The 25,058-nt window shown below is 40.0% G+C and overlaps 1 protein-coding gene across 6 annotated transcripts in view; it reads right to left on the bottom strand.

Annotated features, from left to right (window-relative positions):
- The window catches only part of LOC106082887 (E3 ubiquitin-protein ligase UBR1), a 110,281-nt gene that overhangs the window by 43,759 nt on the left and 41,464 nt on the right, over positions 1–25,058 (bottom strand). For 5 of the 6 annotated variants that reach the window (XM_059368235.1, XM_013245626.2, XM_059368236.1 and 2 more), the window contains exons 3-5: positions 12,611–12,625; positions 1,875–1,937; positions 1,168–1,502 (exon numbers count right to left, since the gene is read on the bottom strand). In XM_059368235.1, the coding sequence (XP_059224218.1) occupies positions 1,168–1,502; positions 1,875–1,937; positions 12,611–12,625 (413 nt within the window). The remainder of the gene's footprint in view (positions 1–1,167; positions 1,503–1,874; positions 1,938–12,610; positions 12,626–25,058) is intronic. The other variant, XM_013245628.2, reaches the window with a different exon arrangement.

The following is a 25,058-nucleotide window of genomic DNA, read 5'->3' on the forward strand; positions in this document are numbered from 1 at the left end:
AGAATTCTGTATAACTTCTGGCTGCTTACAAAATTCTTAATCGTTTTCCATTTCATTCTATGCCTCTTAGTAAGTAAATTTCTGGTATAGTATCCCTATGCAAATGCTGGATGCTGTTAGCTGCGAAAGGCGGACATGTTCCAACGTCTCATCATCTTCCCCACATACCCTACACACGCTGTTGCCGCCCCTATTCTACATAAGTGCTCCAGTAGTCCTATGAGGTCCGTAATGAAAGCCATACTAAACTTTCTACTTTTTCTTAGTAATGGCCTTAACTTCTCACGTTCTAAAAGCCAAACTGAACTCCTTTCCACTTCTTCTTGATAACAACCGCATTTTCACACGATCTAGAATTCCCATAGTGTTTAATTGGTCCTCCCGACCGTTTGACAGCACTTGAGACCTACCCTCTAACCCGGTCTGCGTCGCCCCGATAGGCTTCGCATTCACTAAGTTTACTGTATGCCCTTTGGTCCCCCCTACTCCTCTGTGGCCTGGCATCCAAACGATGAGGATCGTATTATTGTCGGAGAAGACCTTAATGCCCTTATGCATTCCATGATCGCGCGGATCGCCACCTGCAACCCCTGGATCTTTCATGTAGTTCCCCAGATCCACTCTGTCCTCTTGCTTTAATCCTTACGTGCTGTTACACGAGATGCTAATATCAGAGTTCTGTTAATCCAAGAAAGTTATGCTGGTAGCAGTGCCTCGCTCTAGTCCAAAATTTTCTAAATCGCACTGCAAAGTTATATTTTGTCACCCCTTCTCCTTAATGCAAACAAAAGTCAAAGCAACGTCGCCTTTAAATAACCAATGGCTAACCTGTTCCCGTGGCGATCGGTCTTTTGGGCCGAAACGAGCTTGCTCAGCTACAGGAGCTTGACGAGGATCGCTACCTATACATGCAATATGTCTACAACAACAACATCTTCCCTACCCTATGTAGTAGACTTCTTTGATCTATCTTAGATCAATCCGTGTAAAATGAACTTCCAGATGTCAATATCAGAGTTCTGTTAATCCAAGACAGTGGAGCTGGTATCAGTGCCTCGTACTCGGCCAGAAATTTCCAAATCGCACTGCGTAGTTTAGGTTAGTATTTTCACCCCTCTCCCTAAATACAATACAAATGGAAGTCAAAGCATAATTATGGCTACTCACCAAGTGTTCTTCGCAATAATGATCCTTCTTCCAGGCCTCCTCATCACCGCAATCGCAACATCCACCACCACCAGAGGTGGACATCTTATATTTGTGATAACGATGTGCCGATTGTTTAAAACAATTCACACACAATACACAGGTGGGATCCATGCCGCACTCACGACAGCTGTACGTGGGTTCGCCAATTTTGAAAACTTTGCCACACACCGCCGAGGTGGCACCCTCAAGGCGTAATTTCTCCAACACAATATTGGGATTGTCGCCCAATATGAATTCCATAAGGACATCGATAATGCCTTCTTTGGCAGCAGCCTCTTTGAACATGCATTTTACTGAAAGAAAGTCAAAAACAAACGGTAGAAAATTACTCAAAAACCAATTGCAGCGAATTTGGTATTAAAAAAAATTTTTGAGGATTTTTTTCTTTTTAGGAAGGAGTTACAAAAATTTATTTACAACATGTTTTGAAAAACTGGTGGGTTATTAACAAACTTTTACAAATTGTTGTTGTTCTAGTCTTGTTATTTTTGGTCGTTGCAGTTTTTAATGTGAATCCGCTAAATGATGCTGCAGTAGCTTTATTTAATTTTACTCACAGAAAAAAATAATAAATTAATCATAATAAGGATTAAAAGCCAATTCAACAAAAACAATTGAGTGTGTATATAAGAAATAACTAAGAAGAGAATTTCGAAACAACTTACAGGAACCTTCGCAGCCACGTTTATTATTCTTAAGATTCTTAATTTCGGATAGAGCATCTCTCCCTTAAATGTGAAGAAAATGGAGGTTGGTCATTTTTTTTAATTGCAAAAATAAAAAGAATATTTTTTTTTTATTTTAAAATACTTAACACAAAAAACAAAAACATAAAAAATGATAAAATGCAAAATAATGACAATTAATGAATAACAAAAAAAAAAAACTAGCAAATGAACATAAACATATTGGGGACATTTAAGACAATAACCTTGAAAAATGGGAATGCTACAATTCTTGTTGAGCATAAGTATTTTTTTATACCCTCCACCATAGGATGGGGGTATACTAATTTCGTCATTCTGTTTGTAACTACTTGAAATATTCGTCTGAGACCCCATAAAGTTTTGGGTTGCAGAAAAAGTAATTGCAGATTTTTCATATAGTCGGCGTTGAAAAATTTTTTCACAGCTTGTGACTCTGTAATTACATTTTTTCTTTTGTCAGTTATCAGCTGTTACTTTTAGCATGCTTTAGAAAAAAAGTGTAAAAAAAGTATATTTGATTAAAGTTCATTCTAAGTTTTATTAAAAATGAATTTACTTTCTTTTAAAAAATCCGCAATTACTTTTTGGGCAACCCAATAGTATATATTCTTGATCGTCGAGACATTTTATGTCGACCTAGCCATGTCCGTCCGTCTGTCTGTCGAAAGCACGCTAACTTCCGAAGGAGTAAAGCTAGCCGCTTGAAATTTTGCTCAAATACTTCTTGTTAGTGTAGGTCGGTTGGTATTGTAAATGGGCCATATCGGTCCATGTTTTGATATAGCAGCCATATAAACCGATCTTGGGTCTTGTCTTCTTGAGCCTCTAGAGGGCGCAATTCTCATCCGATTTGACTGAAATTTTGCACAGTGTTTTAGTATCACTTCTAACAACTGTACTAAGTATGGTTCAAATCGGTCCATAACCTGGTAGAGCTGTCATATAAACCGATCTTGGGTCTTGACTTCTTGAGACTCTAGAGTGCGCTAATCTTATCCGATTAGAATGAAATTTTACACGACGTGTTTTGTTAAGATATCCAACAACTGTGCCAAGTATGATTCAAATCGGTTCATAACCTGATATAGCTGCCATATAAACAGATCTGGGATCTTGACTTCTTCAGCCTCTAGAGGTCGCAATTATTATCCGATTTGCCTGAAATTTTGTACGACGTATTCTCTCATGACCATCAACATATGTGTTTATTATGGTCTGAATTGGTCTATAGCCCGATACAGCACGCATATAAATCGATCTCTCTATTTTACTTCTTGAGACCCCAAAGGGCGCAATTCTTATTCGAATTGGCTGACATTTTACACAGGTCTCCAACATATAATTTAATTGTGGTCTAAACAGGATCATATCTTGATATCGCTCTAATAGCAGAGCAAATCTATCTTCCTATATCATGTTTTGCCTAAGAAGAGATGCCGGGAAAATAACTCGAAAAATGCGCTCCATGGTGGAGGGTATATAAGATTCGGCCCGGCCGAAATTAGCACGCTTTAACTTGTTTTATGTTGTTCCAGCTGACCCGTGCCCGCTCCGCTGCGCCTTCTTTTACTTTATATGGAGCAAAAGTTTCCTTGGAATATTTATTTTCAACAATTAAAGAGTTTTTAGTGAAATACCATGCTACGAAAATAGTATATCGCTTGACTTACAGTTTAACAATATAAGGGCCTTTATCTGAATCCCATCTTTATTGGTCTACGAATTTAAGTTTGGATGTAATGTGTACTCCATTCTTAAAATGCTTTATTTCAGCCCGACATTCTCATGATGTCTAATATAGTGGTGTTTTCGGGTATAAGGTGGTCCCCCAGATACTTAGCCCTGAAAAAATATCAGCATCGTGCTCTTCTTTCAACTACCATTTTTTAAACCCCCTGTAGTCATTGATTTAAGGGGACTTTACAGGATGAGACGTCTCCCAAACACATGGGCTCAAAATTGGTTATCAAATTCGTTGTCAAATCTTAAATACCTTTCATTTGAGCCACATATTGGCATGGTCGAAAAATTTTTACCCTTTGGAGGGTGCTTTGGGCAAGGGGTGATGCCCTTAATACATGGTCCTACATTTGGATATCAAATTCGTATTCTACTCCCAAATAACTTTATTTGAGCCCCATATTGCGATGGTCAGTAAAAAATTGCTGTTTGTGGGGTATTATGGGAAAGGGGTAGACCGCCAGAAAATTAGTCCCGAAAGTGGGTATCAATTCTTGCTCTACCACCCAATACCTTTCATTTACTCCCCACATTGATATGGTTGGTAAATATGCCAGATTTAGGGGTGTTTTGAGGGGTGGGGTGGTCACCCTAACACTTGGTCCGACAATTTGCGGCCTCCCAAACACTTGGTTCCATTTTTGGATATATGGGGCTTTTATTTAAGCCCCATATTTCCATGGTCAGTAAATAAGTCCTGTATGGGGGTGTTTTTGGGGAGAGGGGGTGGATCCCAGAAACGTGGTCCCACATTTGGATATTAGATTCGTATTCTACTCGCAAATACCTTTCATTTGAGCCCCATATTACAATGGTCGGTAAATATGTCCGATTTAGGGGTGTTGGGGTGGTCCCCTTAACACTTGGTCCGACAATTGGCGGCCTCCCAAACACTTGGTTCCATATTTGGATATCAGATTCGAATTCTACCCTCAAATACCTTTTATTTAAGCCCCATATTTCTATGGTCAGTAAATAAGTCCTGTTTGGGGGGTGTTTTTGGGGAAGGGGTGGACCCCTTGAAACGTGGTCCCACATTTACATATTAGATTCGTATACTACTCCCAAATATCTTTCATTTGAGTCCCATATTGCAATGGTCGGTAAATATGTCCGATTTATGGGTGTTTTGGGGGTTGGGGTGGTCACCCTAACACTTGGTCCGACAATTGGCGGCCTCCCAAACACTTGGTTCCATTTTTGGATATCATATTCGAATTCTACCCTCAAATACCTATCATTTAAGCCCCAAATTTCCATGGTCAGTAAATAAGTCCTGTTTGGGGGGTGTTTTTGGGGAAGGGGTGGACCCCCATAGACGTGGTCCCACAATTGGATATTAGATTCGTATTCTACTCTGAAATACCTTTCATTTGAGTCCCACATTGCCATAGTCGGTAAATCTGTCCGATTTAGGAGTGTTTTGAGGGTTGGGGTGGTCCCTCAAAACACTTGGTCCGACAATTGGATATCAGATACGTTTTCTTATCCTAAATACCTTTCAATTGAGTCCCATATTGTCGTGATATGTTTGTGTAGGTTTTAGGGTGGGGCGGCCCCCCTAGGTACCCCATCCGAAATTTCGATACCAAATTTTTAATTTTTGGGTACTATATGAGAGCACACAAAATTTCGCTTAAATCGCACCACCCATCTCTGAGATCTGGCGTTTCTGAAAATTAGGGTAAGGGGGAGGGTCCGCCCCCCTTCACATATTAAAAAAATGTAGTACCCTATTTTCACCACGGGATGATTATGCACCATCTATGAAAATTTCAAGAAAATCGGTTTAGCCGGTTCTGAGTCTATAAGGAACACACAAACAAACAAACAAACCTACAAAGAAACACAAATTGATTTTTATATATAAGAAGATACGGAATTTTGAAAATGAATCCATCAATTTTTAACAATGAGGTTCGTAGTGTAAGAATTTTCCGAAAATTTTTTAAAATATAGATATCTAGTTCATTGGACCCAAGATCCAAATACTGGCTAACCGATATTGATACAAGTGTTCTGAATAAATAAATTAACTAAAAATAATTAAAAATACTAATTAATAATAAATTAAAATCCTTCGATATCCTTCTTCAATTTGGCCCAGATCGGTCTAGATTTTGTTATAGCTGTCATATAGACCAATCCCTCGATTTAAGATCTTGGGCTCATAATAGACGCATTTATTGTTTAATACGGCCCAAATCGACCTAGATTTGGATATAGCTGCCATATAGACCGATCTCTCGATTTAAGGTTTTAGACAGATAAAAGGTGTATTTGTTAACCAATTTAGATGAAATGTATGCACTCGACATTCGTACCGAGTATGGTTAAGATCGGTTTATATATTTCAATATAACTGCCATAAAGACCGACTTGGATATAGCTGCCATTCATACCGATGTCCCGATTCAAATTTTTGGAACAATATAAGCACGTCTATTAGTCGCTTTTTCTGAAATTTGACACAGTGGGCAGTATTAGGATTTTCGATATTTGTGTTCAATGGGGTTCACATCGGTTTATATTTGGATAAAGGTGTCATATCTAGCGACATGTTTTCAGGACCAAGCCCCAAGGACATTCTAAAACTATGTGGACTAATCTAGCCTTAAAGAGGTCTACTGCTTTGCTGTCATTGGCTAGAACAGACGTCTCAGTCATTGTGTCCGTCATGAGAGGTCACTGTCTAATCGGAAGACATGCTGACAGACTGAAGGTTGCTAGCAACGGTTTTTGCAGAAGCTGTGGGGACATTGAAGAATAACATTCTCAATTCTTTTGGCAAAGGGTTTGGCTACTTCAGTCCACCACCAAAGTCAAGAGAATGAAGTAGATTTAACATCCAAATTTTAATGGGCGGACCCTCCCCTTACCCTATTTTCAAAAACGACAGATTTTGGACCCCAGCCGCTGGGGGCCAAACACAACGAAAAACAGAAAATTTAGAATGCAATATACACTTTAAAATTTTTTTGATTAAAAATTATGCAAACTGTCTTGACAATAACTCTCACTACAGTCGTTTGGTTCGAAGGTACTTTTTCACAATATGTCTATACATTTGTGAGTATTTATCCGTGTCTGCTTTGAAGTTTAGTCTCTTCGTTGGTCAATAATGTAAAACATCTCTAATGTAAACACTATACACAGAAAAAATATCGAACTAAATTTGACCGATTAAACATGGCATTGACTTGAAACTTTTCAAACAAAGTGTTCATTGCCGATTTTGAAATTTGAAATTCCATTTTTTTAGCATGCCAAGGGATTGGTAAAGAAGGTATATGTTGAACATATTTTTAATTGGACGAATTAAATTGTTATTTAATAATACAAATTGTTGTTGTAGTTGTTGTAGCAGTGTTATGTACACTGAGGCGGCATCCCTTGCCGATGAAGGAATCCATCCGGACAATCCGGTACGTACAACCGGCTGCCATGGGATTGGTATCTATTTCTGCGTTCTGTTGTGTCCTATTCCACACTTATGTTGTCTCAGTGGGGAGTCAGGTGGCTCTGGCTCTTAATTAAATACTGAGTACCAATGATACTTGAGATGACGAGGCGAGTTATTGGTGAGTGTCCCCACTGAGACACTTATGTTGTCTCAGTGGGGAGTCAGGTGGCTCTGGCTCTTAATTAAATACTGAGTACCAATGATACTTGAGATGACGAGGCGAGTTATTGGCGCCTTCAAGTAACCAATGGCCAACATCAGCGTCTGTTCCCAGGTTAGGGGCGGCTGGAAGCGAGCATCGGATCTTGGAGCAAGCGGCTCGCTACAATGAGGAATACATGTGCAATTCCACAAAACCCATGCAGCTGGGGCGTTGGGCCAGTAACCCGCCCCCGGAAAACTATAACAAACAAAGGTATAGTAAAAAACGGACCCCCCCACCAAAGTTGACAACTCACGCATACGAAAAAAGGACCATGATTTGCGGATCTGCACCTGGAATGTCCGCACTCTTTATAGAGAAGGTGCAGTATACGCGCTGGCGGATGTATTATAGAAGTACAAGATATTACCGCCTTACAGGAAGTACGATGGACTGGGAATGGCGTCACTATAACACCAATCGTGACGAACGATACTATAGCTGGCATAACACAAGGCATGCACTTTGCTGTGGATTTGTGGTAAGTCGGAGGCTAAAACACCGTGTCTGCAGCTTAACTCCGAAGGATGAGAGGCTAGCCACAATTTGCATAAAAGCCAAAATCTTCAACATCAACCTTATTTATGCCCCATGCCCCGACAGAAGACAAGGACGATATTTTTTACGAGCCCCTAGAGAGAGAATATGACCGCTGCCCCGCCCATGATATTAAAATAGTTCTGGGAGATTTTAATGCAAATATAGGGAAGACTTTTTTGGTCCAACAGTCGGAAAGTTTAGCCTCCACGAGATAACGTCCAGTAATGGGATGAGGCCATATGACTGTCGCCCGATCAAAACACGAGGAACCAAATTGATTACGTCGTGTTAGATGTACGATCGATCTGTGGAGCGAATAGAGATTCGGATCATTATCTTGTTGCAGCAAAGGTTCGCACCCGTTTGAGCACGGCGAGGAAAGTACGATCTGACACTGCACGAAAGCTGGACATTGAAAAGCTGCAAACACAACAGATGGCAACGGCATACTCCACTCGACTGACCCAACAGCTTGATGAAAGCACTCCTTGTTCCGATGATATTATGGCGAAGTGGCAAACTATTGCCCACTCCATGGAAAATGCCGCAAAATCCGCACTTTGGGTACCGGCAGCCTCCCCCAAGAAACCAAGAGTGTCGAGATGGTACTGAAGCCAAGAATACGGCATATAGAGCAGCCCTGCAATCAGTAGCCACGCGTCAGTTCAAGGAGAAGTATCGGGAGAAAAGGAGAGAGGAGAAACGTCTATTCCACAGAAAGAAAAAGAAATGAAAAGACCTGATTTTGAGCGAATTGAGATGTATAGGCGTCAGAATGAATGAAATCCGGAAATTCTACCGGAGTATTAAACATCAAACCGATGGCTTTGGTGCAGGGATATCCTCCTACAGAGACAAAGAAGAAAATCCGGCAGTTGACACAGATAGCGTGCTGAGGATATGGAAAAAACAGTTTATCTACTGCTAGTGTCCGACGATGGCGGCGAAGAGGATACCGCAGAACCAATCCCTGATGATGGTATAGAATGTTTACCTCCCAGTCGGAATGAGGTCCAAGTAGCAGTGACCCTACTTAAGAACAACAAGGCAGCAGGAGCCGACGGATTACCCGCTGAACCATTTAAAAAAAGAGGCCACACGCTGATAAGGCGCAGAAAGAAAAAGAAAATGGAAAAACTGGATATAAACGAATTGAGATGTACAGGAGTCAGAATGAAGTACGAAAATTCTACCAAAGAATTAAACATCGAACCGTTGGCTTTGGTGCAGGCACATCCTCCTGCAGAGACAAAGAAGGAAATTTTGTAACTGGGACAGATAGCGTTTTGAGGATATGGAAAGAACAGTTTACCCAACTGCTAGTGTCCGACGATGGCGGCGAAGAGGATACCGCAGAACCAATCCCTGATGATGGTATAGAATGTTTACCTCTTAGTCAGAATGAGGTTCAATTAGCAGTGACCCTACTTAAGGACAACAAGGCAGCAGGAGCCGACGGATTACCTGCTGAACCATTTAAAAACAGAGGCCACATGCTGATAAGGCGCAGAAAGAGGAAATGGAAAAACGTGGATATAAACGAATTGAGATGTACAGGAGTCAGAATAAAGTACGAAAATTCTACCAAAGAATTAAACATCGTACCGTTGGCTTTGGTGCAGGCACATCCTCCTGCAGAGACAAAGAAGGAAATTTGGTAACTGACACAGATAGCGTTTTGAGGATATGGAAAGAACAGTTTACCCAATTGCTAGTGTCCGACGATGGCGGCAAAGAGGATATCGCAGAACCAATTCCTGATGATGGTATAGAATGTTTACCTCATAGTCAGAATGAAGTTCAATTAGCAGTGACCCGACTGAAGACCCACAAATCAGTAGGAACCGACGACTTACCCGCTGAACCATTTAAAAACGGCGGGGACACGCTGATAAGGCACAGAAAGAAAAAGGAAATGGAAAAACGTGAGTGTAAACGAATTGAGATGTACAGGAGTCAGAATGAAGCCCGAAAATTCTACCAAAGAATTAAACAACGAACCGTTGGCTTTAGTGCAGACACATCCTCCTGCAGAGACAAAGAAGGAAATTTGGTACCTGGGACAGATAGCGTTTTGAGGATATGGAAAGAACAGTTTACCCAACTGCTAGTGTCCGACGATGGCGGCGAAGAGGATACCGCAGAACCAATCCCTGATGATGGTATAGAATGTTTACCTCATAGTCAAAATAAGGTCCAATTAGCAGTGATCCGACTGAAGACCAACAAGTCAGTAGAAACCGACGGGTTACCCGCTGAACCATTTAAAAACGGAGGCGACACGCTGATAAGGCGTATCCATCAGCTTGTCGGCACGATATGACTAGAAGAACGCATACCCGATGACTGGAACATCAGCATATTATGTCCCGACATGACGGAATGTGCCAACTACAGAGGACCTATCAATGCGGCTTTAGACCTGGTAAATCCACCCTACACCAGATATTCACACTGCGCCAAATCATGGAAAAGACCCGAGAGGGACAAATCAATACCTATCATCTCTTTGTTGACTACAAAGCCGCTTTCGACAGCTCTATAAGTTCAAACGTATAATGCAGAAAGAAAAAAGAAATGGAAAGACGTGAGTGTGAGCGAATTGAGATGTACAGGAGTCAGAATGAAGTCCGGAAATTCTACCAAAGAATTAAACATCGAACCATTGGCTTTGGTGCAAGCACATCCTCCTGCAGAGACAAAGAAGAAAATTTGCGTTTTGAGGATATGGAAAGAACAGTTTACCCAACAGCTAGTGTCCGACCATGGCGGCAAAGAGGATACCGCAGAACCAATCCCTGATGATAGTATAGAAGGTTTACCTCATAGTCAGAAAAAGGTCCAATTAGCAGTGATCCGACTGAAGACCAACAAGGCAGTAGTAGCCGACGGGTTACCCGCTGAACGCATACCCGATGACTGGAACATCAGCATACTATGTCCCGATAAGACGGAATGTGCCAACTACAGAGAACCTATCAATGCGGTTTTAGACCTGGTAAATCCACCCTACACCAGATATTCACACTGCGCCAAATCAAGGAAAAGACCCGAGAGGGACAAATCAATACCTACCATCTCTTTGTTGACCGCAAAGCCGCTTTCGACAGCTCTATAAGTTCAAATGTATTTCAAGCCATCTCTGAGTTTGGCATCCATGCAAAATTAATAAGACTCTGCAGGATGACACTTGCTGATACACTTCCCTCAGTAAGAGTTGGAAGGAATCTCTCCGAACCATTCAATACCAAGCGAAGTTTCAGACAAGGAGACAGCCCACAGTGTGATCTCTTTAATATCCTGCTGGAGAAGATTATACGAGATGCAGATATGAATAGATATGACACACTACTAATAAGACAACAAATGCTACTCGCCTATACCGACGACATTGATATCATAGGTCGGTCACTGGAAGTAGTAGAAAGAAGACAAAAAGAAGAAAAGACAAAAAATGCTACTCGCCTATACCGTTGACATCGATGTCATAGGTCAGTCACTGAAAGTAGTAACCGCAGCTTTTGAAAGAATCCAAAGGGAATCAATAAAAATGGGTCTGACAGTAAATGCAGATAAAACGAAATGGATGGAATCACCGCCCTGTACAACTGATCAGATAAAGAAAATGGAGAAAATTGGGAACCACAACTTTGAGATAGTCAGCAACTTTATCTACCTCGGCACAGCGGTAACCGAAACGAATGACATCAGTTTTGAAAAAAACGACGAATAATACTGGCAGACAGATGATTGTTTAGAAACAAGGCCACCTCTCAACAGACGAAGATTACACTATACAAGACACTGATACTTCCCCCGTTGTTATATGATTCCGAGGCATGAGTACTTGTGAAAGTTACGAGGCAGTGCTTGGAGTGTTTGAGAAAAAGATTCTTCGTAAAATATATATGGACCAATTTACGTTAATGGAGCATATAGGCGTCGTATGAACTAATAGCTGCATAATGACGATAGCATGCACGTATCGAAATACAACGGCTGCGTTGACTAGGTCATCTTGTCGGAATGGATGAAGAATCTCCAGCAAAGAAGTCCGTTTAAGGCAAACACCAAAGCCTGATGGAAATATCAAGTGGTGGGAGACATCAAGGCCTTTCTGTTTCATTAATATTAATCTTATATTTACTTTAATTTTAATATGAGCTAAATCAATAAATAAAAGTAATCATTGTTGCAAGTTAGGAGAGAATTATTTGTTAAATGTGCATTGTATGGGTTATTGCATATTGAAATATAATAAGGCCTCACAGGTCACTTTGTACCTAATTTCATAAGAATCCTATCAAAAAAGCTATAATTCCCTGTACCACAAACAAAAATAAATTTAAAAAAAAAAATTATATTAAAAAAGCAAAATAGAAGAAAATAAAAATTAATAAAATCACTAAATAAAAAATTAAAAATTTGTTAGACCAAAAAATATGATTAAATTTAAAATACTTCTTTTAATACAATGCGAAAAGGCATGCTTGTAAAAAATTTCTTTGATTGAATACATTGCACCATAACAAACACAATCAGCAGCTAAAATTGCACTTGCTGCTAAGAATTCTGGTAACCTTAATTAACGCTAACTGCAACAAAAATGTCTTATTTCAAATTTTTTTTAGCATTAATTTTCATTTATAATTTTGTACATGATGTCATCAAAGTCGAAGAGGGACAATGTCAGTGGGATGGGAATAGATTTTTTTATGATACGTTAAACAATGAAAATTCTCTACTTACAGCTTCGGGCAGAATCTGAAAGAAAACAAGAAAAGGTTTTTGTTTTTATTTCATGTGGAAGGGTAGTAAACTTGTTAGACAAACAAAAGTAATATACAAAGATTGTGGCTTGAGCATTATTATTCAGAAATATTCCTAGGATCTTTCCACAGACCTCAACTTCATAATTCAAACTAGCAAGTCAAATAAACTGAAGGACAGAAGACAACGATGAGCATTATAAGAACTTTGTTATCGTGTTGTATGTGAATACATATCAAATGATATCGAGCACTAATCAAAACTCGCAAATGTCTACTAATGCGTGTTGTCTGTGACCGATGACCTGTGTTTTTGACAATTATTTCGGTAGTAAAACCTTGCCCTAGTCAAGACCGCTTAGGACCATACCACACACTATTTTTAGCATAAGCATTTAAATCAGTAACAACTTTTTGTTTACTAAAATGTTTTAATTTATCATAGACTGGTTTTAGAATATTTTTCCACTTTGATTTTTATTTTTAGCTTTAAAAGTAGGTTTGCGATCAGCTTTAAAAATATGGAATATATTAAAAATTCGTTTTTTTTCTAGTTTCCAATCAAACTGCGCGATTTTAGAGGTTCAACTCCGAAATGTGAATGAACTTTTCGAAGTTATTATTTATAACTTCTATTCCGAATAGACTATCACATACTTACAATGCTTAGGTTAGGTTAGCTTTAAGTTACAGTCTGCCATCCGACTCACTTAGACGTTTTCGTTCATTATAATAACACAACAACAGAAGAAGGAGGATGCCTTCTAGTTCCTACCATTGAAGCATCCAGATTGTTTTAAAAAGCCCAATAACTTGCGAATGTTCACATCCGCTAAATCAAACAGGTCCTCAAAGATATGAGAACCTAAATTGGGACTCCTTCTGACTGCTAGAGCGAGACCCATAGACAGAAGGAGTTCTACAGTCTCTTCTTCTTCGATGTCCTTACAGCTTCAGCAAAAGTCGTTGCTGGCTTTTGCCTTCAGTCTGTCAGCATTTTTTCCGATTAGACAGCAAAAGTCGTTACTGACTACCTTCAGTGTGTCAGCATGTTTTCCGATTAGACAGTGACCTGTCATGACGAACACAACGACTGAGACGTCTATTCTAGGCAGTGACATTCCAAAACTATGTGACATAATCAAGTCTAGATTATGTCACATAGTTTTGGAATGCTCATAGCCCGCTCTATGAGAACATCTAACATTTGTTGCCCTTTGGGCGTGATCCTGAAAACTTAGCTTACATGTCGCTAGAGACATACCCACAGAATCCAGTTTCCCTGGAATGTGTTGGGTAGTTCCTAGTCTCGCAAGCTCGTCCGCTTTACAATTCCCTGGTATATCTTTGTGGGTCGGCACCCAGAACTGGTGAATTTTGAACTATTCAGCCATTTCGTTGAGAAATCTACAACTGTCAAAGGCGGTTTTTGTGTTCAGAAAAACGTTCTCCAGGGTTTTAATGGCTGTCTGAGAAGATAGCTATGTCAATCGTCGTATTGGCATTATATCTCAGCCATTCCACCACTTTCTAAATTGCAAGGATCTCCGATTGATACACACTGCAGTGGTCGAGTAACCTTTTCGATATGACCGATTCTAGATCTTTAGAGTACCCCCCAAAACCCATCTGGTTGTGTAGTTTGGAACCATCCGTATAGAAGTCTATGTAACTTCTATTACCAAGGATATCGTAGTTCCAATCGGTTCTAGCAGAAATAGTGGTACAGTACTTTTTATCAAGAAGCGGCTCAGGCAGGACGTCATCAGTTTTGTTCCTCCCACAACTCCCTCTTTATGACCATCTATCATTCGTTATCCTTCGGGCCTGATCCCGAAATCTTAGCTGACATGTCGCTAGAGGCATACCCACAGAATCCAGTTTCCCTGGAATGTGTAGGATAGTTCCCAGTCTCGCAAGCTCGTCCGCTTTACAATTCCCTGGGATATTTCTGTGGCTCGGCACCCAAAACAGGTGAACTTTGAACTGTTCAGCCATCTCGTTGAAAAATCTACGACAGTCGAGGGCGATTTTGTGTTCAGAAATACGTTCTCCAGGGATTTAATGGCTGCCTGGCTGTCTGAGAAGATATTTATGCCAAACGTCGTTATGACATTATATCTTAGCCATTCCACCACTTCCTTAATTGCAAGTATCTCCGCTTGATACACACTGCAGTGGTCAGGTAACCTTTTCGATATGACCAGTTCTAGATATTTAGAGTATATCTCAAAGCCCACCTGGCCGTCTAGTTTGAAACCATCCGTAAAGATGTCTATATAACTTCTATTAGCCTCTCAGCAGAGGTTGCAGCAATTTGCCTCCCCACAATGTCCAGGGGCATTAGATGTAGCATCAAATTCAGTGCATCAGATTATGTCGTCTTCAGTGCGGCTATGATGCACAAACAATCCATCCTTTGAATATGGTTCACCATTGAACAATAGGTGGATTTTTGAAACGCCGTCCACCAGACCCCAACACCATATAGCATTGTAGGTCTGATAACTACAGTATATACCCAAAGAATGACCGCCGTCTTTTTTGAACAAGCTCAGTTTTCAAACAGTTAAAAGTCCATACTCAGAAACGAGCCGGTTGTACGTACCGGATTGACCCGATGGAGTTCTTACTGCTACAACAACAAAAACAATTTTAAGTATTTTAAATTGTTTAGTGTTATAAACTAAAATCAGTCTGGACCAAATGACCCATTTGCAACCCGACACGGGATTGCTTGAGCACCACACAGACTGGAACATTGAGGTTCGATCTGTGTGGTGTTCATTGCTGTCACGACAAGCGTAGCTGCGAACTACCGACGTTCACAAATTGCGGATAGTGGAATGTTCCATACGGAGTAGCTGCAACGGCAGTCGCGAACAATCAGCGGTATCGAGCGTAGAGTTTCAGTGAGAGGCCGGGCGGCACCGACTTTTACACAAATACTGAGTGCCTATGATGCTCGATATGACAAGGCAAGTTAATGGCTCCTTAAATAACCAATGGCCACTCTTTTAACGCGGCGATCTGTTCTTTGCACCGCAACGAGCTTGCTCATCTACAGGAGTTTGACGAGGATCGCCACCTCCACAAATGTGGCTGCAACAACAACAACCCATTTGCAGCGACCAACGACATACATCAATAAGAAGTATCTATGAAAAATTGATACAGCCGTAGCCCAGAGGTTAGCATGTCCGCCTATGACGCTGAACGCCAGGGTTCGAATCCTGGCGAGACCATCAGAAAAAATTTTCAGCGGTGGTTTTCCTCCTCCTTATGCTGGCAACATTTGTGAGGTACTATGCCATGTAAAACTTCTCTTCAAAGAGGTGTCGCACTGCGGCACGCCGTTCGGACTCGGCTATAAAAAGGAGGTCCCTTATCAATGAGCTTAAAGTTGAATCGGACTGCACTCATAGAAGTTTGTGAGTGCGAAGTTTGCCCCTGTTCCTTAGTGAAATGTTCATGGGCAAAATTTACATTTGTATTTGCATGAAAAATTGCATGAATGAGGTCATCCTCATGCGCTCGAACGTTATCGTGGTTTCGGTTATCTGTTGAACGGATGGCGAGTTATTTGGTTACATGTGTAATAGCTATATGGGTAGATTGACCTAACCCATTGACGATGAATGGGTGGAAAAATACCCAAAAAAAAAAAAAGAATTGTCATAAAAAAATTCTGGCGCAAGTTATAAAAAAATTAATTAAATGAAATTTGGAATGGCGTAAAGTGGACAAATGAAACTAGTTTAAAAAAATTTTCATATAAGGCTTGTCGAAAAATGACAATTTTTTAATGGCTCAAAAATTTAAAGAAAACATTTTCTCAAATTCTCAGGAGTGAGATTAATGGAAACCGTTTTAGAGTCTTGTTGCAGTTGTTTTCTGTATTAAAAAAAATAAATTACTGACGATTAGCCTTCTAATTTCAAAGCAGGTGCGGTCTTATGTTAAAGTCATTAAAATCTACTTTTCTTGGCTAAATGGTCATAAAATATTAAGAAAATTATTTTTTTTATACCCACGACTTCAGGATGGGTGTGGGTATAAAATATCGTAATATTGATCTAAGACCCCATAAATTATATAAATTCTTGATCGTCTCGACAGTCTGAGTCGATCTAGACATGTCTGTACGTCCGTCTATCGAAAAAACGACAGCGGTCGTACGCGTAAAGCTAGCCGCTTTGAATTTTGCAGAGATACTTACTTCTGATGTAGGTCGTTGGGATTGCAAATGGGCCACATCGGTTCAGATTTGGATATAGCTCCCATATAAACCGATCTCCCAGTTTGACTTCTGCGGCCCTGGAAGCCACAATTGTTGTCCAATTTGGCTAACATTTTGCAAGTAGTTTTGGTTATGACTTCCAACAACTGTGCCAAGTACGGTACAAATTGGTCTATAACCTGATAAAGCTCCCATATAAACCGATCTCCCGATTCGAATTTTTGGAGCCCCTGGAAACCGTATTTTTGGTCCGAATTGGCTGAAATTTTGCAGATAGTGTTCTGTTATGTGCCAAGTACGGATCAAATCGGTCTATAGCTTGATATAGCTCCCATATAAACCGATCTCCTGATTCGACTTCTTGAACCCCTGAAAATCGCAATGTTTGTTCGAATTGGCTGAAATTTTGCAGATAGTGTTCTGTTACGACTTCCCACAACTGTGCCAAGTACGGACCAAATCAGTCTATAACCTGATATAGCTCCCATATAAACCGTTCATCCGATTTGACTTCTTGACCCCTTACAAGCCGCAATTTTTGACCGATTAGGCTGAAACTTTGCATGTAGTGTTCTGTTATTACTTTCAATGACTGTACTAAGTAAAGTCCAAATCGGTTTATAACCTGATATAGCTCCCATATAAACCGATCTGTAATTTGTCTTCTTGAGTCCTTACAAGCCGCAATTTTTTTCGCTTTGGCTGAAATTTTGCATGCGGTGTTCTGTTACGGCTTTTAACAACTGTGCCAAGTACGGTCTATAACAGTCTAAAGAGTGATTTGTTAAGAGCTTGATAACTTTTTTTTTTAAAAAAACGCATAAAATTTGCAAAATCTCATCGGTTCTTTATTTGAAACGTTAGATTGGTCCATGACATTTACTTTTTGAAGATAATTTCATTTAAATGTTGACCGCGGCTGCGTCTTAGGTGGTCCATTCGGAAAGTCCAATTTTGGGCAACTTTTTCGAGCATTTCGGCCGGAATAGCCCGAATTTCTTCGGAAATGTTGTCTTCCAAAGCTGGCTATTTCTGTAGACTTTAGACTTGACGTGGCCCCACAAAAAATAGTCTAAAGGCGTCAAATCGCATGATCTTGGTGGCCAACTTACCGGTCCATTTCTTGAGATGAATTGTTCTCCGAAGTTTTCCCTCAAAATGGCCATAGAATCGCGAGCTGTGTGGCATGTAGCGCCATCTTGTTGAAACCACATGTCAACCAAGTTCAGTTCTTCCATTTTTGGCAACAAAAAGTTTGTTAGCATCGAACGATAGCGATCGCCATTCACCGTAACGTTGCGTCCAACAGCATCTTTGAAAAAATACGGTCCAATGATTCCACCAGCGTACAAACCACACCAAACAGTGCATTTTTTGGGATGCATGGGCAGTTCTTGAACGGCTTCTGGTTGCTCTTCACTCCAAATGCGGCAATTTTGCTTATTTACGTAGCCATTCAACCAGAAATGAGCCTCATCGCTGAACAAAATTTGTCGATAAAAAAGCGGATTTTCTGCCAACTTTTCTAGGGCCCATTCACTGAAAATTCGACGTTGTGGCAGATCGTTCGGCTTCAGTTCTTGCACGAGCTGTATTTTATACGGTTTTACACCAAGATCTTTGCGTAAAATCTTCCATGTGGTCGAATAACACAAACCCAATTGCTGCGAACGGCGACGAATCGACATTTCACGGTCTTCAGCAACACTCTCAGAAACAGACGCAATATTCTCTTCTGTACGCACTGTACGCATTCGTGTGGTTGGTTTAATGTCCAATAAAGTAAACTGAGTGCGAAACTTGGTCACAATCGCATTAATTGTTTGCTCACTTGGTCGATTATGTAGACCATAAATCGGACGTAAAGCGCGAAACACATTTCGAACCGAACACTGATTTTGGTAATAAAATTCAATGATTTGCAAGCGTTGCTCGTTAGTAAGTCTATTCATGATGAAATGTCAAAGCATACTGAGCATCTTTCTCTTTGACACCATGTCTGAAATCCCACGTGATCTGTCAAATACTAATGCATGAAAATCCTAATCTCAACAAAATCACCCTTTATAACCTGATATAGCTCCCATATAAACCTATTTCGAATATCTTTGTTCGGTTCCTAGAAGCTTTGATTTTTGCTTGTTTGACAGAAGTTTGGTATGTAGAATAAAATTTTGCCCTTTAACTAAATTAAATTTGTATAAATTTTTAGCAGATTCCACGGTGTTGGGTTTCCAGGATTCGGCCCGTCCGAACTTAGCACAATTTTACTTTTTTGTTATAAAAACATATTCCTTATAGACTCAGAAACGGTTAAACCGATTTTCTTGAAATTTTCACAGATGGTGCATAATGACCCCGTGGTGAAAATAGGGTATAAAATTTTTTGATATCTGAAGGGGGGACGGACCCTCCCCCTTACCCCCAATTTTCAGAAACGCCAGATCTCGGAGATGGGTGTTGCGATTTAAGCAAAATATTGTGTGCTCTTTTATAGTAACCTACAAACAAAAATTTGATATCCAAATTTCGGGTAGGGTACCTAGGTACCAAAACCTACCAATCACGACAATATGGGACTCAAATGAAAGGTATGTAGGATAAGAAAACGTATCTGATATCCAATTGGCGGACCAAGAGTTTGGGGGACCTCCCCCCAAAGCATCCCTAAATCGGACATATTGTATTTACCGACCATGGCAATATGGGACTCAAATGAAAAGTTTTTGCGAGTAAAATACGAATCTGATATCCAAATGTGGGACCCACCACCATAACAACCCCCAAATTGAACGTAATTTCTTACCACGACAATTTTGGTCTTAAAGAGAGTGGAGCTTGCTATTGGTAGTTTTTAGGGCCCATACCTCCTTAATGAAAGGTATTTGAGATTAGAAAACAAATTTGAAATCCAATTTTTAGACAAATGGCAATGTGGGGTTCAAATAAATGATATTCCTCAAAGAGTCCAAATTTACCGACCATGGCAATATGTGGCTTAAATGAAAGGTATGGAAAACTAATTTCATAACCAATTGTTGGGGTCAAGTGTTTGGGAACGCTTCATCCCATAAACTCCACTTAAATCAATATGAGGTTTAAATAAATGGTATTTGAGAGTAGAACCGGATGTTGATATATTTTTCAGGGTTAAGTGTCTGGGGAACCAACCCATCCTCCAAAATACCCCTAAATCTGACATATTTATTTACCGACCATTGCAATATAGGGCTCAAATGAATGGTATTTTGGAGCAGAGCACGAAATTGATACTCACTTTCGGGATCACGTTTTTGGGTTTCACACTACACCCTTAAACCACGAACCACCACATTGGGTGCCTTCCTACTCCCAAAATCCACATGAAAATATCGGGTTCAAATCAAGTCTTTTAGGAATGACCCTAAACCCTTCGAGCGAATTCAAAGGCCAATTAAGATCATATGGATTCAGATAAAGGCAGTTATATTGTTATACTACTAGTCAAGGGATATACCATTTTCGTAGCATGACAATTCACTAAAAGCTCTTTAATTGCCGAAAATTAATATTCAAAGGATAATTCTGTTCCATATAAAGTAAAAGAAGGCGCAGCGGAGCGAGCCGGGTTCAGCTAGTGTTATTTATATCAGAAATGAAAGTTATTGTCAGAATAAAAAAAAAAGTCCAAAAAAACATGTACTCCAACGTTTTTCACAAAAGAAGTTTGTTTGTCAACAAAATTTCCTTTATGTGAAACGAATTTTTTTTTTTTGCGTGTATCATAACAAATTCCTTATTAATTGATATAGTGAATGGAGCAAGAAGTTCCTCCACCATTTTGAGCCCCAAAATACCTAATAAACGTTGCAATGTGTGACCCAGTTCATTTAAATATTCGGCAATATATTTAAATACTTAAATGGAATATGTTCATCGTTGACCCTGATAACAATAATATGCACATTTATAAATAAAAAGGAAAATGAAATCATTGAACAATTATTGGAATCAGTATCGCTGAAAATGCGATTGTAATAAATTGTGAATTCATTAAATAATTTGCCTGAATATGTAAACCTACGTACATATATATTATCAATTTAACTGCACCTCTTTCCTCAATGCCAATAATTAGTCAGTGTGCCCAATAAAGAAAAAAAGCAATTCCTTTTATCGACCAGAATTACTATTAAGTAGTTCAACGAGATAATTTTATACCCACCACCATGGGGGTATACTAATCTAATCGTTCCCTTTGCAACACATTAAAATATCGATCTAAGACCAATCATTTCTTTATCGTCTTTATCGTCGTTCTTTATCGTCAACATTCCAAGTCAATCTGGATATGTCCGTCTGTAGAAACCACGATAGCGTTGGAACGCGTAAAACTTACCTCTCGAATGTTTGCAGATACTTCTTCTTGAGGTAGGTCGGACGTTGGGGATACAGCTCCCATATAAAATGTTGCTACGATTTAACATCTTCAGGTCATGCAAACAGGAATTATTTACTGACCATGGGAATATGGGGCTTAAATAAAAGGTATTTGATTGTAGAATTAGAATCTGATATCCAAATATGATACCAAGTGTTTGGGGGGCCGCCTCTCCCCAAAAACCTCCCCAAAGGGGACACATTTACGACCATAGCCACATGGGGCTCAAATGAAAGGTCTTTGAGAGTAAAGCACAAATCTGATATCAATATTCCGGAAAAGTGTCTATGGGGGCACCACACCCCCAAAACACCCCTAACCCGGACATATTTACCAATCATGGCAATATGGGACTCAAATAAAAGGTATTTGCGAGTAGAATACGAATCTGATATCCAAATGTGGGACCACGTTTCTGGGGGCCCACCCCTTCCCCAAAACACCCCTCAAACAGGACTTATTTACTGACCATGGGAATATGGGGCTTAAATTAAAGGTATTTGAGTGTAGAATTAGAATCTGATATCCAAATATGGGACCAAGTGTTTGGGGGCCGCCTCTCACCAAAAACATCCCCCAAAGAGGACAAATTTACAGCAATAGCCATATGGGGCTCAAATGAAAGGTCTTTGGGAGTAAAGCACGAATCTGATATTAATATTTGGAAAAAGTGTCTATGGGGCCACCTCACCCCCACAACACCCAAATAGGAAGTATTTGCTGACTATTGCAATATGAGGCTCAAATAAGTGGGTTTTTAGAGTGGAACACGAATCCGATATATATTTTCAAGGCCAACTCACTGAGTGGCCGCCCATCCCCCAAAACACCCCCCAAGCCGGTCACGTTTGCCGACTGTGGAAATATGGGGTTCAAATCAAGTCTTTTAGGAATCAATAAATAATTTGCCTGAATATGTAAACCTACGTACATATATATTATCAATTTAACTGCACCTTTTTCCTCAATACCAGTAATTAGTCAGTGTGCCTAATAAAGATAAAAACAATTCCTTTTATCGACCAGAATTACTATTAAGTAGTTCAACGAGATAATTTTATACTCCCCACCATGGGGGTATACTAATCTAATCGTTCCCTTTGCAACACATTAAAATATCGATCTAAGACCAATCATTTCTTTATCGTCGTTCTTTATCGTCAACATTCCAAGTCAATCTGGACATGTCCGTCTGTAGAAACCACGATAGCGTTGAAACGCGTAAAACTTACCTCTCGAATTTTTGCAGATACTTCTTATTGAGGTAGGTCGATCGTTGGGGATACAGCTCCCATATAAAATGTTGCTACGATTTAACTTTTTCAGGTCATGCAAACAGGACTTATTTACTGACCATGGGAATATGGGGCTTATATAAAAGGTATTTGAGTGTAGAATTAGAATCTGATATCCAAATATGATACCAAGTGTTTGGTGGGCCGACTCTCCCAAACGGGACACCTTTACGACCATAGCCACATGGGGCTCAAATGGAAGGTCTTTGGGAGTAAAGCACAAATCTGATATCAATATTCCGCAAAAGTGTCTATGGGGCCACCACACCCCCAAAGCACCACCCAACCCATAAAACACCCCTTAATCGGACATATTTACCGATCATGGCAATATGGAACTCAAATGAAAGGTATTTGCGAGTAGAATACGAATCTGATATCCAAATGTGGGACCACGTTTCTGGGGGCCTACCCTTCCCCAAAACACCCCCCCCCCCCAACGGGACTTATTTACTGACAATGGGAATATGGGGCTTAAATAAATATATATATTTATATATATATTTTCAAGCCCAACTCACTGAGTGGCCGACCATCCCCCAAAACACCCCCCCAAGCCGGTCACGTTTGCCGACTATGGAAATATGGGGCTCAAATTAAAGGTATTTGGGAGTAGACCACGTATCTGATATCAACATTAGGGACCAACTGTCTGGGGGACGTCCCACCACCATAACAACCCCCAAATAGGACGTATTTGCTTACCAAGACAATTTGGGTCGTAAAGAGAGTGGAGTGTTTGGGCGACCACCCTATTCCCCAAAACACCCCTAAATCGGCCATATATACCGACCATGTCAATGTGGAGCTTAAATGAAAGGTATTGGGGAGTAAAGCAAGAATTGATACCCACTTTCGGGACCAATTTTCTGGGGGTCAACCCCTTTCCCAAAATATGGGGTTCAAATAAATGATATGTAGATATATGAGAATAGATCACGTTGCTGACATATTTTCCGGGCTTAGTGTTAGGGGGACCATCCCAATCCCCAAAACACCCCTAAATCGGCCATATTTACCGACCATGTCAATGTGGAGATTAAATGAAAGGTATTGGGGGGTAGAGCAAGAATTGATACCCACTTTCGGGACCAATTTTCTGGGGGTCAACCCCTTTCCCAAAATACCTCACAAGCATCAATTTTTTAGTGACCATCACCCTTTCGACGATGCGAATATGTGATATTTAAGATTAGAAAACGAATTTGATAACCTATTTTGGGCCATGTGTTTGGGGGACGCCTCACCTTCGTCTTCCTCGTCAACAGGAATATTTTTAGTCGGTTAAAAGACGAGTTGCAAGCTGAACGAATGTAATCTGCCGGTATTTTAGCCCATTTCCGTGCAAGACCTTCTTCAACGCATTTGTACTGGCATAGATCTCAGTGAAAAATTCATCATTTATGAACCTATGGCAGCTATATCTCAATATAATCCGATATCCACCATATTCTAGAAGGCTATGTGAGGGTCTAACACAAATCATTATACCACATTCATCGGTTAAAAAATGCACTTTTAATGGCCTAAGAACTTAAATTGGGAGATCGGTAAATGTACATCCCAGTTATATTCGAATATAGACCGATCTGAACCAAACAGAACACAAATGTCGAGGAGCTTAACACAGCCCGCTGTGTCAAATATCAGCGAAATCGATTAATATACGTGCTTTTATTGTCTTAAGAACTCAAATCGGGAGATCGAAGCATATGGCGTATATATTTAAATGTAGCCCGATCACGACCAATATATTGCGCTTTAAGGACTCAAGACCCCAAATCGAAAGATCGGTCTATGTGGCAGCTATATCTAACTCCGTGCCGATCTGGACCAAATTAACCAAGCATGTCGAGAGGGCTTACACAACTCTCAGTCCCAAATGTCAGCGATATTGGATAATAAATGTAGCCTTAATAGGCTTAAGACCTTAAATCGGCAGATCGGTCTATATGAGGGCTATATCAAGATATAGTCCATTTTCGAACTTAACCTCCCTATGAACAAAAAACGGAATCGTTGCAAAGTTTCAGATCCACATCTCTTTTTTGTAAGACTGTAGAGTGATTTCAACAGGCATACCAACGGACGGACATGGCTAGATCATATTACATTTTTACGACCATCAATAATATATATACTTTAAAGGTCGAACAAAATGAATATACCCCCATCCTCCGGTGGATATAAAAATGGGAAAAATAAAATATAAAGATAAAATACAAACAAAACAAAAAGTCAAGATCCCAGATCGGTCTATACCAGGTTATGGACGGATTTGAATCATACTTAGCACAATTATTGGAAGTGATACCAAAACACCACGTGCAAAATTTCAGCCAAATCGGATAATAATTGCGGCCTCTAGTGGCTCAAGAAGAAGAAGATCCCAGATCAGTTTATATGGCAGCTATATCAGGGTACGGACCGATTTGAACCATACTCAACACAGTTGTTGAAAGTCATACCAAAA

This window comes from Stomoxys calcitrans, chromosome 4 (assembly GCF_963082655.1).
Source record: "Stomoxys calcitrans chromosome 4, idStoCalc2.1, whole genome shotgun sequence".
NCBI lineage: Eukaryota > Metazoa > Arthropoda > Insecta > Diptera > Muscidae > Stomoxys > Stomoxys calcitrans.